This window comes from Myodes glareolus, chromosome 4, assembly GCF_982192425.1.
Source record: "Myodes glareolus chromosome 4, mMyoGla1.1, whole genome shotgun sequence".
NCBI lineage: Eukaryota > Metazoa > Chordata > Mammalia > Rodentia > Cricetidae > Myodes > Myodes glareolus.
In genome coordinates, this window is record NC_142029.1 from 20751702 (window position 1) to 20765414 (window position 13713).

Below are 13713 nucleotides of genomic sequence, written 5' to 3' on the forward strand. Positions count from 1 at the left end.
TCACCCTGGGAAAACCACCTTTGCGATCATGGTATCTCCCCAGTTGTTGGAGCTTTGATCAAGCTGTAAATGAAAAACACCACAAATGTCTTTAGCTTTTGCTCCCTGCCCTCCTGTGTTGGAGTTCACATGTGGATGTGATCTTATCCACATTTTCTCTACAAAATCTGCATTTAATGTAGGAAAAGCAGAAGCCCTAGGTTCACCCCCGGAAATGCATGTCATAGGCTTACCTGGGGTTTCTTTCACAGGAAAAATTTGAAGACAGGACATTTGTCTTCAACACCCTCTGCACAGATACTAAGTCTGGCCGCATACTGGGCATGCGACATCTCCAAAGACAACTCCTTCATTGCTTGAAAAGGTGACAGGGAGCCCTACCAGTTGAGATGATACACTTAGCTCCAGAGGTCAACACATTTTATCTCCACTGTGGAATGTTTCGCAGCAGGGCCTGGATATCGACCGCCTGTTGTCAGGCTTGACAGCAAGCTTCTTAACTCATTGACCCATCTCTTTCATTTGGGGAAGAAGTTTAGCTATACAGAATTCATCAAATGCAGCCAATTTCATTTTAAACATTAATATAAAAATTAGAAAGGCAGCCGGCAGTGGTGGCTCACGACTTTAATCCCAGCAGGCAGAGAGAGAGAGAGATCTCTGTGAGTTTAAGGTCAGCCTGATCTACAGACAGAGTTCTAGGACAGGCTCCAAATCCAAAGCTACAGAAAAACCATGTCGCAAAAAATAAAAATAAAAAATAAAGGCAGGGCAATATGCTTAATTCGACTTTAAATTGAGAACTGTATTTTTTAAAGATAGAATCTCATGTGTCCAAGGATGGCCTCAAACTCACTAAGTATCTGAACTTCTGGTCATCTGGTTCTACTCCGCTGGTGCTGGGATTATAGGTATGCACCATCAGGTCAGGTTCCTGCTTTGCTGAGGATCAACATCAGGGACTCAGTCTAGTGGTACATGCCTTTAATCTCAGCCCTGAGGAGTCAGGAGCCAGCCTGGTTTACACAGTAAATTCTAGGACAGCCTGAGCTACATAGTGAGACCTTGACTCAAACAAACAAATAAAAACAGCCAGAACCAAACAAACAAAAGCAGTATATTGTAGGCAAGTATTTACCAACTGACCTGCATCCCCATCTCCTAAACACCCCATTTTAAATAAGTTTAAAACTTAATATTTCAATAATTTGCCTTGTCCAGGACTTAAGCCCATGATCTTCTCCTTTTTACAGAACACTTACAGAATCAGTGCATGTGTGGAGAACTCTCCCCGGGGTCAGATGCTTTTTTTTGATACGAGCCCATTGAAAAGCGTCAAGACATCAGCCAGTACAAATACTTTTGGTCACGGTAAGCTGGCACCACACCAGTGACTTAACACTGACGCCTGGCGTGTTCTAAATCACGTTTCCTTTTCATGTAATTCAGGCTCAGGGATCCGATACAGAGCAGCTGAGAAATAAATAATGTTGCTGAGGCTGAAGATGACGCACAGAAGCATGGCTGCTGCTATCTGGGGCAAAGAGAAGGGTCTGGAGGTGGCCAAAAGCCACTCCTTCCTTAGAGTCTTATCCAGCAGGATGGCTTCCATCTGCAAGTGTGTGGCCAGGATCACACACACATGAAACAGCTGGTGACTGTGACCTGCGAAAAGACACAAAAGGTTGTCAAGATTACCAGTCCGAACGGCTCAGTGGATGAAGGCTCCTGCTGGCACGCCTGGTAGCCCGAGTGCCACTCCTGGGACCCTCAGGAGAGTATACATCCCTGGGAGTTATCCTCTGACCTCTGCATGTTATGGCTTGTGTACACCCATGTATACACACACACATGCTCAGGATAAATTATGTGCTGGGAAGTCATCAATCAGAAGGTGTAAAGACGCAGGCTATGATATGTATGCTAAAAATGGGATAGCTAAATCCAAGCAGTCAGACAGGGGGTCACACATACGATTTTATTTGTTTATTTCTTTATTTCAGTGCTGATTGTCTTCTGAGACAGGGTCCCAGGTAGCCCAGACTTGAGCTGAGGATGACTTTGAACTTCTGGTCCTCCTGCCTCCACCTCCTGAGTGCTGGGATTACAGGCTTCTATAACAATACTTATTTTATCATTTCATGTCTTAAGAACTGCTTAGAGAGGCGAGTGAAAGACAGGTACAGATCCTCAGTGACCCGGACTGGCTGGAGACACCCACAGGCCTGCAGCGCCAGGCAGATAGACCTCATTATGGTGAGCAAACATATGGGGGAGGGATGGGGGAGAAAGAGAAACCGACGGGTTCTTGTGCTGCGGAAAGAGGAGAAACTGCAGGAGCAAAGGTGGTTAGAAACAAGCTACTGTAGGTAGCCATGGTGATGTCTGATCCTGGCCTGCTGCCAAGGGCCATGGTCCTACCCCAGCAGAGTAATTGACAACCCAGTCTGTGTTGACATCCGTGGCCCATGCTACCACCAAAGGCCTCACTGATGCCCCAGGGTCTGGGCCGCCACTTGGGGTCATGTTGGTGTCTGAGGACTGTGCCACCACAGGGGCCAGGCTGAGCTGAGGTGGCCCGTGTTGCCACTCAGTGCCTTGGTGTTATCAGGACCCCAGCTACAGCTGAGGGCCATGTCTGGGTTCATGACCCTACGGCAGCCAGGGTCTGCATTGATGTCCTTACTTCAGTTACCACAGAAGACCCAAAGGATGCCCAGGGTCCAGCCTGACACCTGAGGCCATGTCGGTGTCCGAGAGCTATGCTCCGGCTGTGCCATACTTATCTGAGTAGCCTGCACTGCCACCCAAAGTCATGGTGACACCAGGCCCAAGCTGCTGCCAAAGGCCGCCACCTGGGGCCCTGATGTTGTCTGGGCCTGGGCAGCTGCCAAAGGCCATGTCTAGATCAGTGGCCCTACAGTAGCCGTGACCTGATTTGATGCCCATGGTTCCTGTTACCACGTAGGGTCGTGTGGATATCTGGGGTATGGTCAGCCACCTGAGACCATGTTGGTATCCTAGGGCCATGCTGCCAATGGGGATCGTATTGATCTGGGTGGCCTGGTCTGCCCCCAGGGCCATGTCTGGGTCCATGGTCCTGATGCAGCTGGGGTCTGTGCTGCTCTCCATGGCCCAAGATACCACAGGGGACCATAGGGACTACGCATGTTGAAATCCAAGGGCTGTGCTGAGCTGGCACCACCCATCACTGTCCCCGAGAGTGCCCCTTGCTGGCCACTGCCATAGAATAGTTGGTCCTGTCCCTCACAGGAGAGCTGGCCCCACCCTTCACCATGGGTATGGAAGAGCCTCCCTAATCACCAACACCAGTATAGAAGAGCTGGCCCCTCACCTGAGATGGCAGCCCCAGCAGCCCAAAATGACCAAATCAGCTACCAAGCAGACCACATTCAGGGCTTTGAGCTGGCCCACCCCAGCACCTACACCATCCATGACCTAGCTGAGTGCATGAAGAGACTGGTCCTACAGAACCATGGCTGCAGAATCTCCATGACATGGGGCAATGGTGGGACGGAATATCCGGTAGGAGTTTTGATGAGGGTCCACTATTGATGGTGTACCGAAAGCCAGAGGCCTTGAACCAGTCCAACAACTTATTATAGTCAGAACAAGTAAAGTGGAATGGACAGAAGAAGGGTCTACTGTGACACACTGCAGCTCCCAGTGCCACTAAGATGAATGAAGAGGTGTTGTGTGCGGGAAAGATGGAGGAGCAAAGTGGGTTTTTATTGTTGTTGCTGTTTTTCTGTTTTGGTTTGAATTGATAATTTTTAAAAATTTTCTTTGGGGGGAACACTACGGGGGTGGGAGTGGATATGGAGGGACTAGAAAATGAGTGGAACTGGGGTTTATGATGTGAAATTCCCAAAGAATCAATACAGATTATGTTTAAAAGAAAGAAATGCTTAGAAAGGACCTGGGAGATGGCTCAGTGTGTAAGGCCGTTTGCTAAGCAAACATGAAAACTTGAGTTCAGATCCCTAGCACTCATATAAAATGACGGGCACCTCAGACATGCTCAGGCATGCTCGGGCATGCCTCTCAACCCAGTGCTGTGTGGACACAGGAGGCTAGCTGGCGTTTGCTGAGTTTTAGCCAAGCTACTGGTTCGGTGAGAGATTAAGGCAGAGCATGCAGGCACCTGACATCTTCCTCTAGCTGCAGACTGCAGACACACACACACACACACACACACTCACTCACACTCATTAATATGAACATATACAAAATATTTTTAAAACTTAAAAATGTTCAGAATAGATGAAGCTATAGCAGAGGGTAGAAATGGGAATTCTCCCTGCCTGGGCAGAAGGTTTTATACTGGAATGGTAGACATATCCCAAACGAATTTGCACTTTGGTACATATACTGGAGGAATTATACATCATTGTTTTTGGTTTGTGTTTGTGACAGTATTTTGCTGTGGAGCTCAGGCTAGCCTTAGAACTAAGTACCATGGTCCTCTTGTTCCAGCCTTCAAAGCACTGGGACTGCAGATGTGCCTGTCCCCAGCTGCTGGGAGCAACATTGATTTGTGACTTGACAGTGTGGTCGTAAATAGTCAAACATAGTTGTGGTAGCTGATCTTAATTGTGCACTTGTTGGGATTCAGAGTCAATCTAGGAGACATCTCCCCTCGTGTGTATATGTTTCCAGAGAGAATTAACGAAGGTGGAAGGTCTGCCTTCTAAGGGAGTGGCATCTTCCAAAGAAGTTATTTGTAGCTGAAAAAGCGGTGTCCCCGGCCTCCCTCCCCAGCAAGTGCATCTCTTGCTGTCGCCACCGTCCTCTGCCATCGGGACTCCAGTTTCTTCAGCTTCCAGTGTGGACTGACTGCCAGCTCCGCAGGGTGCTATCAGGCCCGTAGCCCCAGTTTTGAACGACTCATGCATCCAGCTTTGTAGATCGAGCATCCTGCAGCTTCTCTGCCTCTCTTGCAGGCTGCCAGCCACTGTTGGACTACCCAAACTCCAATCTAGTAAGCCCTATAGCATATGTGTGTGTATGTGTGTATGTGTGTGTGTGTGTGTGTGTGTGTGTGTATACATATACATACATATATAATGAATTCTGTTCTAGAGAATCTGGCCTAATATAACTCCTTACTATATTTATTCTTAGAAATTAATGTGAGAAAACTAGGAAGGTTAGATGAGCAAAATTCTTTCTCTAAAGCACCTTATCCATCAACCCCCTTTTCCAAGTGAAAATGTGGGCACCCTGCTCTTCCAGGGCTCTAGTTCTGACTTCTGCTGCACCGGAAGAGCCAGAGTTTTCCACCCATGTGTTCTTGTCTCAACTTCTGGCTAATAAGAGACATGACCAGGAGCTCTCGTTCCAGGACGCCATGCTGGACTGAGCTCAACAACTGCACAATCAGTAGGTAGGAGCCCAAGCAGGAGAGGTGGAATAGGCAGGGCCATGAGGAAAGGTCCAGGCTTAGGGAAATGACACCGAAAGCAGGACGAACTGTGCCTCTGGACATGCTGAAGTCCAACCTGTGGCCATCTTTGGAGAAACAGTTACGTTTCAGTGAGGTCACTAGGGTGGGCCCTAATCCACTGGACATGATCTATACTGAGGAAGAATCTCATGAAGACCGTGGAAAGGTTCCAAGGCCAGGGGAAGTACGAAGACACCATCCTACTGATGACTACATCTCAGCCGGTCAGCCTTCTGAGTGTGAGAAAACAGCGTTCTGTTGTGCAGGCCGGTCACACTTGCATACAGTTCCTCCCTTTGTGGGAACTGCAGGCCTAAGAAACCAATACAGCATGGCTGTTAAATAAGGCTTCTCCAGATACCTGTATCCAGGTACGGTGGCACCTACTTGTACCTCAGCACTCTTTAAGCAGGGACAGAAAGATCATGAGTTCAAGCCCAGTTTGGGCTACATCAGTTGAAGTCCACCCTCCACCACATATTGAGACCCTATCTAAACAATAAATTTATAAAAAGGGGTGTGTGTGTGAGAGAAGGCTCTGTGGGAAAGGCACCTTCCATCAAGCTGACAACTTGAGTTCAATACCCTGGACCCACGTGGTAGAAAGTGAGAATTTGTTCCTGCTAGTGGTCCTTTGACCTCTAAATGCCCAAAGCATCACACACAAACACATTAAATAAATTAACATGAAATCAAAAAAAAAATAATGCATGGAAAGTTCTGTATGGTACCATAAAACCCATTTCAGGCTCTAGGGGGCGCCTGACCACAATCTTCTGACAAGAGCAGTATCAGGATGGTTGAGCTCTAGCAAGCATGCCTGCCGCGTTCCTTCAGCCCCAGCGTCTGTCCCGGGAGGAAGGTGAGTAGATGGCACCCAGCCTTAGTGGAGGGCTGTGCCCAACACTCCAAACGAGTGTGGTGCAGGCAAGTGGCGTCTGCCGCAGCTGCGACACGGTGCCAAACACAGATCCCTGACTCGCGCCATTCACTAAACCCGTTTCCATTAGAGATGAGCAGCTGCTGTGCCTACAGAAATGGGCGCATCTGGAAGGGCCCCACAGGAAAGAGCGGCTTCAGCTAAGCCACCTACCAGGTCTCAGGGAACTTACTGTAGGCCAGGGCTAACCAGGCCAGGAAAGCACCCTCCCATATTACACAGGCGTTTTTCTGCTGTGGGTCTTTAGGCCTGAGAGGACAGGACTAAGTGAATAAATAAAACATGGAGAAGCCAGAGTGCTAGCAACATAATGACCCAGTCTGCCATGCCCCTGCCTGCTGCTGTGGGCCCCAGCTCTCGTCCACAGCTGTCTCCAGGTGCTAGGCAGAGGCCTGGGGCCTCCAGTTCCTGGCCCCTGACCCTGTTCTCTCTAGAATAAGTGCTCTAAGAATTTCGCTGGAGGCAGTCCCTTCTAGTAGGACAAAGAGGGAAAAAAAATCACAAAGCCTATCTAGCTCCATCTCTAAAGTGAGTGGAGAAGTCGCTCCAGGCAGGGCAAAAGTGGCTTGGGGAGGACCCAGGTGTTTGCTGTGGTTGGGACAGTAACTGGCTTTTTGAGTCTCATAGTATCTAGTTAAGGAAGACACCCAAAGGGGCTGTGATGGCTAATATTGTCAACTGAAGTCTCTAGAACTACTCAGGAGCAATCTCTGTGTTTGTCTGTGAGGGAGTTTCTACACTGGGCCAACTGAAGTGAGAAGGCCTGCCATTCCATGGGCTGGGGTCCTGGGCTGGATACAAAGAATGCAAGCCGAGCACCAGCCTTCATTCATCTCTCTCTCTCTCTCTCTCTCTCTCTCTCTCTTTCTCGCTCTCTCTCTCTCCCCTCTCATCTCCCCCCTCTCTCTCCTCTCATCCCGCCTCCTGCTCTGCCACCATGCCTTCCCTTTCGTGGTGGGGCACACCCTCAAAGCTAAACCAAAATCAAGCCTTAAAGGATCCCACCCATCCTGCTTTGGAGAAAACGGGAGGGAACACTGCAGCAGCTAGGAACTCCTGTGCTCTGACACCACTGGTGATCATGTGCCCTCTCAAGTCATACTTAGCTCAGCTCCCTTGAGTGTCACATGACCTCAGTGAGTGCTGCTGGCCTTGCCCCAGCTTTGGAGTTCTTGGGTCAGGAGGCCTGAGTTTGGGCCCAGAAGTCGCGGCCTCGGTCAGGGATACACCTGGGACCCACAGCTCCACGAGACCCCAGGCCCTCCACTCACCATGTTCAAGACAGATTGTCCTCTGTAAGCTGCCTGCTGTTGGCAAGCCCATCTTTCCTCTTCCTCTCTGTGGCTGCCCCCCTTGCCCCGCCATGTTCTTGTTGTACTGGGAAGTCAGACTCTGGGTACCAACAGGGTGGTTGCTCACTGGAATGCTTCAGGGTCCTGCACCTACCTGTTCCCATCCTCCCTGTCTCTGGCAGTGCAGTAGCAACACAAATAATGGCTTTGGTCAAGATAGACGGTCACTGCTGTCCTGTCACTCACCATGACCTATGCCTGGATGACTCCCTCCTGGGTCACTCCTCTCCATGTCCCCTGCCTGGTGGCTGTATACACATTGTCAAGGATCTCCCCACCCCAGCTGAGAGTCACCCCCTGGTTCGGGGTCACCCCCTACCCCTGCCCCATCCCACTCACCGATGTAGTCAAAGCGTCCAGGTGCCAGTCGCTCCGGCAGGTGAGCAGAGTACAAGAAAGAGGCCAGGAGGGTCATGACCATGTGCTTCTGGTGATACAAGATGGCTTCATTTCTTGAACTCTCTCCTGGGAACAAGAAGAGCTGCAGGTGTTTGGAAAACAAAACAAAACAAAACAAAAGGCCTTGAGAAGCCAGACCTACACCGCTCAGCACACCAGCACAAGTTCCTCAGGCCCAGGCCTCACCTCCTCAGGATCATGGCCTGAACAAGGGAATTGTGGGGAGGAGGGGAAAGGAGATAGAAGAGAAGAGGCCAGATAGAGATGAGCAGGGGGCAACGGTGGCGCACGCCTCTAATTCCAGCACTTGGGAGGCAGAGGCAGACAGACCTCCAAGTTCAAGACTAGCCTGGTTTATAGAGCAAGTTCCAGGACAAACAAAAAAGAAGAAGAAGAGGAGGAGGAGGAGGAGAAAGAAGGAGGAGGAGGAGGAGGAGGAGAAGAAGAAGAAGAAGAAGAAGAAGAAGAAGAAGAAGAAGAAGAAGAAGAAGAAGAAGAAGAAAAAGAAGAAGAAGAAAAAGAAGAAGAAGAAGAAAGAAAGAAAGAAAGAAAGAAAGAAAGAAAGAGAAAAGAAAAAAGAGAAAAAATCCTATTAGATATTGCTGCTTTCTGAGGATAAAATGCAAGCGCAGAGGAATGGTCCTATCTGCCCCGACTCCAGATGCAGAGCTACAGAACTGAGGCTCATAATGAAGGCTTCAAGGCTTAGAGGCAATCTGGCAGCATAGCTCAGTGGGTAAAGTCCCTTGTCACCAAGCCTGATGACCTGAGCTCAAACCCCTGGACCCACGTAGTGGAAGGAGAGAACTGGCTCCCACCAGCTGTCCTCTGACGTCCATACGCTTGGCACGTGGTGGGGGGTGGACATGTGCACACAAAAGAAATAAATGTGACAGGAAGAAACGCTTTAAAAACAAAAAGGCTTGGAAGCCTTTTTTTTTATATATATCATCAAAAAGAATCACCATTTAGCCTTGCTTGGTGACTCAGGCTTGAACTCACTCCCTAAGGCAGAAATACTGGAATTTCAAGGCCCATCTAGGCTATGGAGATAGTTGAAGGCCAGCCTGAGCATCCTGTCTCAATCAATCAATCAATCAATCAGTAAGTGGCTGGGGATATAGCTCAATGGTAGAGCCCTTGCCTAGCACACAGAAGACCTTAGACTCATTCCCACCTTCAACCACCCCTCAATGTATGACCACTATACTGCTTCAAGGTTAAGCAGAGTTGTTTTTTTTATTATTATTATTAGTTTTATAAATAATAGTAGTAGCTTCTCCTTACTAGAGGCACCAGGCCAGCCATCTCTCTGCATTAGATGGGACACGCTGCAGTCAGACAGCTTCTGCTGGGGTTGTGGGAATGTGTTTCCTTTGGCCCCTAGGACCTTCAGGCAGACTCTACTTCCCAGTTTTGCACACAAGGAAAGTGAGCCTGAGACTGACTTGCAAACGGTCAGTAGTCAGTGAAGCGAAGGCTGGAATCTAGGCAGGGCCATTCCGGTACTGATGCAATCACCCCCTGCCCTATGCCCCGTCGTCTTGCATAGACTCCAGATAGCATCGCACAGCATGAAATCTGCGTGTAACTGGGGACCGCTTTCAGATGAAGTTCCCTGTGCCCCTGCACAAGCTCCCTCCCGGAAGCAGAGAGAGCTGAGTGGCACTCCCATCCCCCACTCTCCTGTAGACCCACTTAGGGAAATATGGCAAAACCAGTGTAGCAAGTAAAGCTCTTCCCTACCCTGGAGCCTCACCCCCTGCCACCCGGGCCTCACGCCGCCTCTGGGAGAAGTCTACACACAAGGTAATGCTGACCCTCTCTGATTCATTATATCCAGGAATCCTCATTAGCTCCTACGCAGAAGCAGATGTTAGCCTCATTCACAGATGAGGAAACCCGGGCTCCGAAAGGGTGTGTGTACTGCCCAAATCACACAACAAGGAACCATGGAGACTAGAATTTGAACTCGGGCCCATGTGTCCTGCAAGTGAGTCTCTTTCCTTCTTGGCCTGTTATCCGACCTCAGCTCCCCGCCATTGTACTCTCGGCCTCATCCTCATCTATCCTTTTAAGACTTTCATCCCCGCCTTTTCCTTCAGAAACATACTATATTACCGATAATATATAATCATGCATGTATTGGCCTTTTCCCATATCGATGATTACCAAACTCCAGGCTGTCTGCCTTGTGGTTGTGGTTTGAATAGGAATGGCCCCCACAGACTCGCACGCGTGTGTGTGTGTGTGTGTGTGTGTGTGTGTGTGTGTGTGTGTGTGTGTGTGTTGAGGGGGGGCGGTGTTTGACTCTCTCAGAGCTCAGGAGACAGTGAAGCCCCGGACATTGCTGACAGGAAGAGAGGAGATGTACCCATGTCCTTACCCGGTAGAAGATGGGAAGGGAGTCCCAGGTGTAGGGGTAGGCGAAGGCGAGGACCCGGAGCAGCTTGCAGAGCCGGGGCTTCTGGAGTTCAAGAAACCTGCAGTCGGGGAGGAAACGGAGGCTGTTCAGGAACTCACACGTGAGCGTATGGGTCATCAGCAAGCGTCTTTACATGGCCTCCTGTGGACCCCAGTTTCTCCACTAGCCTCTCTCACGCCTCCTACATTGGTGGAAACGACAAAACTTCAACAAGAAGGAGAAACTTGCTCTGAGAGCATGAAATGCAATGGGCGCAAGCCAAGACTGGGGGGTGGGGGTTGGGGGGTTTCTTCAGGCAGAAACCTGCAAAGGTCAGAAGAGATTTAGCAGCAGAGAGGTTTTAGAAGGTCCCACCAAGACAGGAAGGGGCCTCTCAAGCACAGACCCCAGACCACACTTTATGCAGACGCAGAGATGCATCCAAACAACTGGAACCACCCACGTGATGTCATACAAAGACCTGGGCTCAAGAGGGTGGTGGGTCACCCATAGAAGTTTCTAGAATATTTATATCAGCACAGGAACACTGGCCTGGGGAAAGTGAATGTGCGGAGGGCCTGTCTCTCTCCCCCATGAGATTTCCACTGCTCCTCAGAGCAAAGACAGAATCCTCTATATTTAGGAGGAGGCAGGACCTCCTGGACAGGTCGCCACCTCTCTGGAGACCTAGAGAGCGGTAACAGCTTTAGACCTGGGAGTTCAGCACCAGAGACACCAGATATCAGGATATCTGGATATCAGGAGGTTAGGATGCTTTGAGCAAGGCATCCACACAAAACTGCAGCTCTGGGGCTGGAGATGTAGCTCAGCTGGTGGAGCGCCTGTCTAGCTGGCACACAGGAAGCCCCAGGTTCCTTCCCCGGCACTCATGACCCATACCTGGTGGCACATGCCCGTGATTCCAGCACTTGGAGGGCAAGTCAGGAGGATCAGACGCTCAAAGGCATTTTTAATATAGTTTATATATTAAACATTTTATATTAAATGCATTTAATATATTTTATATAGTGAATTTGGGGTCAGGAGGACCAGAAGTTCAAAGTGATTTTTAAATATATTTTATATAGTGAACTTGAGGTCAACCTGGGCTATAGGAGATTCTAAGTCAAAAAAACCCAAAAGGACTCAATTACCTTCTTGACCGCACAACACTGGGACGGAGGCAGTGGGCTGTGGTTTCAATAGGGACACACCAGGTTCCAACACAGACTGGACACATCAGGACCATGCTGATATGGCAGGTAGCCTCTAAAGCTGTGTGTGACTTATCCCTCCCTCACAGTGTTATTGTAAAGACTTAAAGAAACGAGGCTCCCGGTACTAACGTTGCTGGGGAAAGCACACAAACCTCTTCCTGTTCCCTCCCAGCTATGGCGGAGCAGAGGGTCAAAGGGGAGAGACGGGTTCTGGGCGGACAGTCCCAGAAGAAGCTGAGAACAGGCTCTAGCCCAAGGTATCTGTCCCCCAAGTGTCACATTGTCCTTGTCTGCCTCTGATAGCCCCAGTCTTCTTTCTACCCCCAGGGGCCAAAGGAAACACGTTCCCACAACCCCAGCAGAAGCTGGCCAAGCTCAACAAGCCCCTTATGCATCTGTCGTGTCCGGGACAGGCTCAGTCCTAACGAGTGCACTTTGTGGCCACTTACACGCTAAGAAAACCTGGATCTGACTTGGCGAGGGCCGCCCCCCCTAAAGCACCGGTTTCCTGCGACTTGAGACCACATGTCACCAGGCCTGAAAAAGTGCTTCCCCAGGGGGCAAACGAGTCAGCCCCTCCAGCAACAAAGCTGAGTCTACAGGGGGACAAAAAGAAGAAGCAAAATAGGAGAAAAGAAAGCAAGAGAGAAAAACAAAACAAAAAAGCTCTTAACCACACAAGACAAAAACAAAACAAAACAAAACAAAGCAAACAAACAAACAAAAAACCCCCCTATTCCAAAGGTGCAATTCCACATTCAACCACAGGATGTCGCCACAGCTAGAGATTCCTGAAAGCAGATGCCTTGGCCTCCAAAGCACCCAGCAACAGTTTCCAAAGCACAGCGGGCTTTTCCCAGGAAGCAGTGCAGGAAACGCTGGATTGGGGAAGAAGCCTACCTTAAGATCAGAGTGAGGTAATGAATAAATCTTGGCAACTGAAATGCCAAAACTAATGGTTGATGCAAATAGTTAATTAGAAGTTATTCAATTGCTAAAGTACACAGTTGTGTGTGTGTGTGTGTGTGGTCTTCTATTGTGTGTGGGTTTTATCCTAGTTTGGAGACTCACAGGAAGGGGAACACTTTCATATGCCTGATCCTGGCCCTGGCAGCACCTCTGCCATCTGGCTGGGGTGTCACAGCCCCAGAACTTCGTCTGCTGAACCACTGCCCCAGCTCTGACCCTGGTCCTTTTGAAGCTGACTTTGTTATCACTCTGCATACTGAGGGATTATTCCTCTGGCCCAGACTACTTTGTGATGCTCACCATACTGACCTCAGTGACTTTGCAAAACAAAATTTTTTGGTGAAAGTTGGGAGAGGTGGTGGCTGCCTGTACGAGAGCAGGGTGGTGGTGGTGGTGGGGGTGTATCAAAGCAGCCAAGGCTGGACAGTGGGACCCGCTATCAAAACACCAAACCAAACAAAATTCCATGGCCGGACAGGCTTGCTGAAAGGAAGATTTGCAGTGACAGGAAGCATGGGGCAAAAAGAGCAAGGACAGCTCGCTGGCTGCCAGCTGAGGGCAGGGTCAAGAAGGGATCGTGTTGGAGCATTGACTATCCTTCACAAAGCAAAGTGTTTAGCTCCCCTCTCAAGTGTGACAGCATGAGAGGACCCCCCCACATGGCTACTGGTGACATATCTCAAAGGTCTTGTGGAGAGGAAACTGAGCCCAAAAAGAGCAACTCAGGAGGTCGCTGTTCCCAAAGAGCCAAGAGTGGTCCTCCGAGAGAGCACTACACTTCCGAGCTGGCCCTTGGGGCTACTCTTAGCCATCCTCCCTCCCACCCTCCAGTGCACTGCTGCTGTTCCTGGGCCCTCCACTCCCACACACTACCATCCTTGCCGAGGCTGTTTGCTCTGCCCCAAAGGCCCTCCCTTATTTCCAGCTTCAGGGTTGTCACTGGCTCCCTCCCAGTCCTAAGCCAA

General features: G+C 49.7%; 1 protein-coding gene and 1 long non-coding RNA gene across 8 annotated transcripts in view; one reads left to right on the forward strand and one right to left on the reverse strand.

Annotated features, from left to right (window-relative positions):
• Window positions 1-612: 612 nt before the first annotated feature.
• Window positions 613-13713, reverse strand: part of Paqr5 (progestin and adipoQ receptor family member 5) — a 77290-nt gene continuing 64189 nt past the window's right edge. For 5 of the 6 annotated variants that reach the window (XM_048424301.3, XM_085689198.2, XM_087905300.1 and 2 more), the window contains 3 exons: window positions 10545-10641; window positions 8099-8240; window positions 613-1665 (listed from right to left, as the gene is read on the reverse strand). In XM_048424301.3, coding sequence (XP_048280258.2) covers window positions 1424-1665; window positions 8099-8240; window positions 10545-10641 — 481 coding nt within the window. In that variant the 3' untranslated portion in view covers window positions 613-1423. The remainder of the gene's footprint in view (window positions 1666-8098; window positions 8241-10544; window positions 10642-13713) is intronic. The other variant, XM_048424304.3, reaches the window with a different exon arrangement.
• LOC125393686 (uncharacterized) lies at window positions 1660-8103 on the forward strand. 2 transcript variants are annotated; one of them, XR_007229902.3, is made up of 4 exons: window positions 1660-2256; window positions 4681-5002; window positions 6216-6329; window positions 7381-8103. It is a non-coding gene; the product is annotated as an uncharacterized LOC125393686 (long non-coding RNA). The 2 variants fall into 2 exon arrangements; XR_015001747.2 differs by lacking the exons at window positions 6216-6329; window positions 7381-8103 and having other exon boundaries at window positions 4681-5984.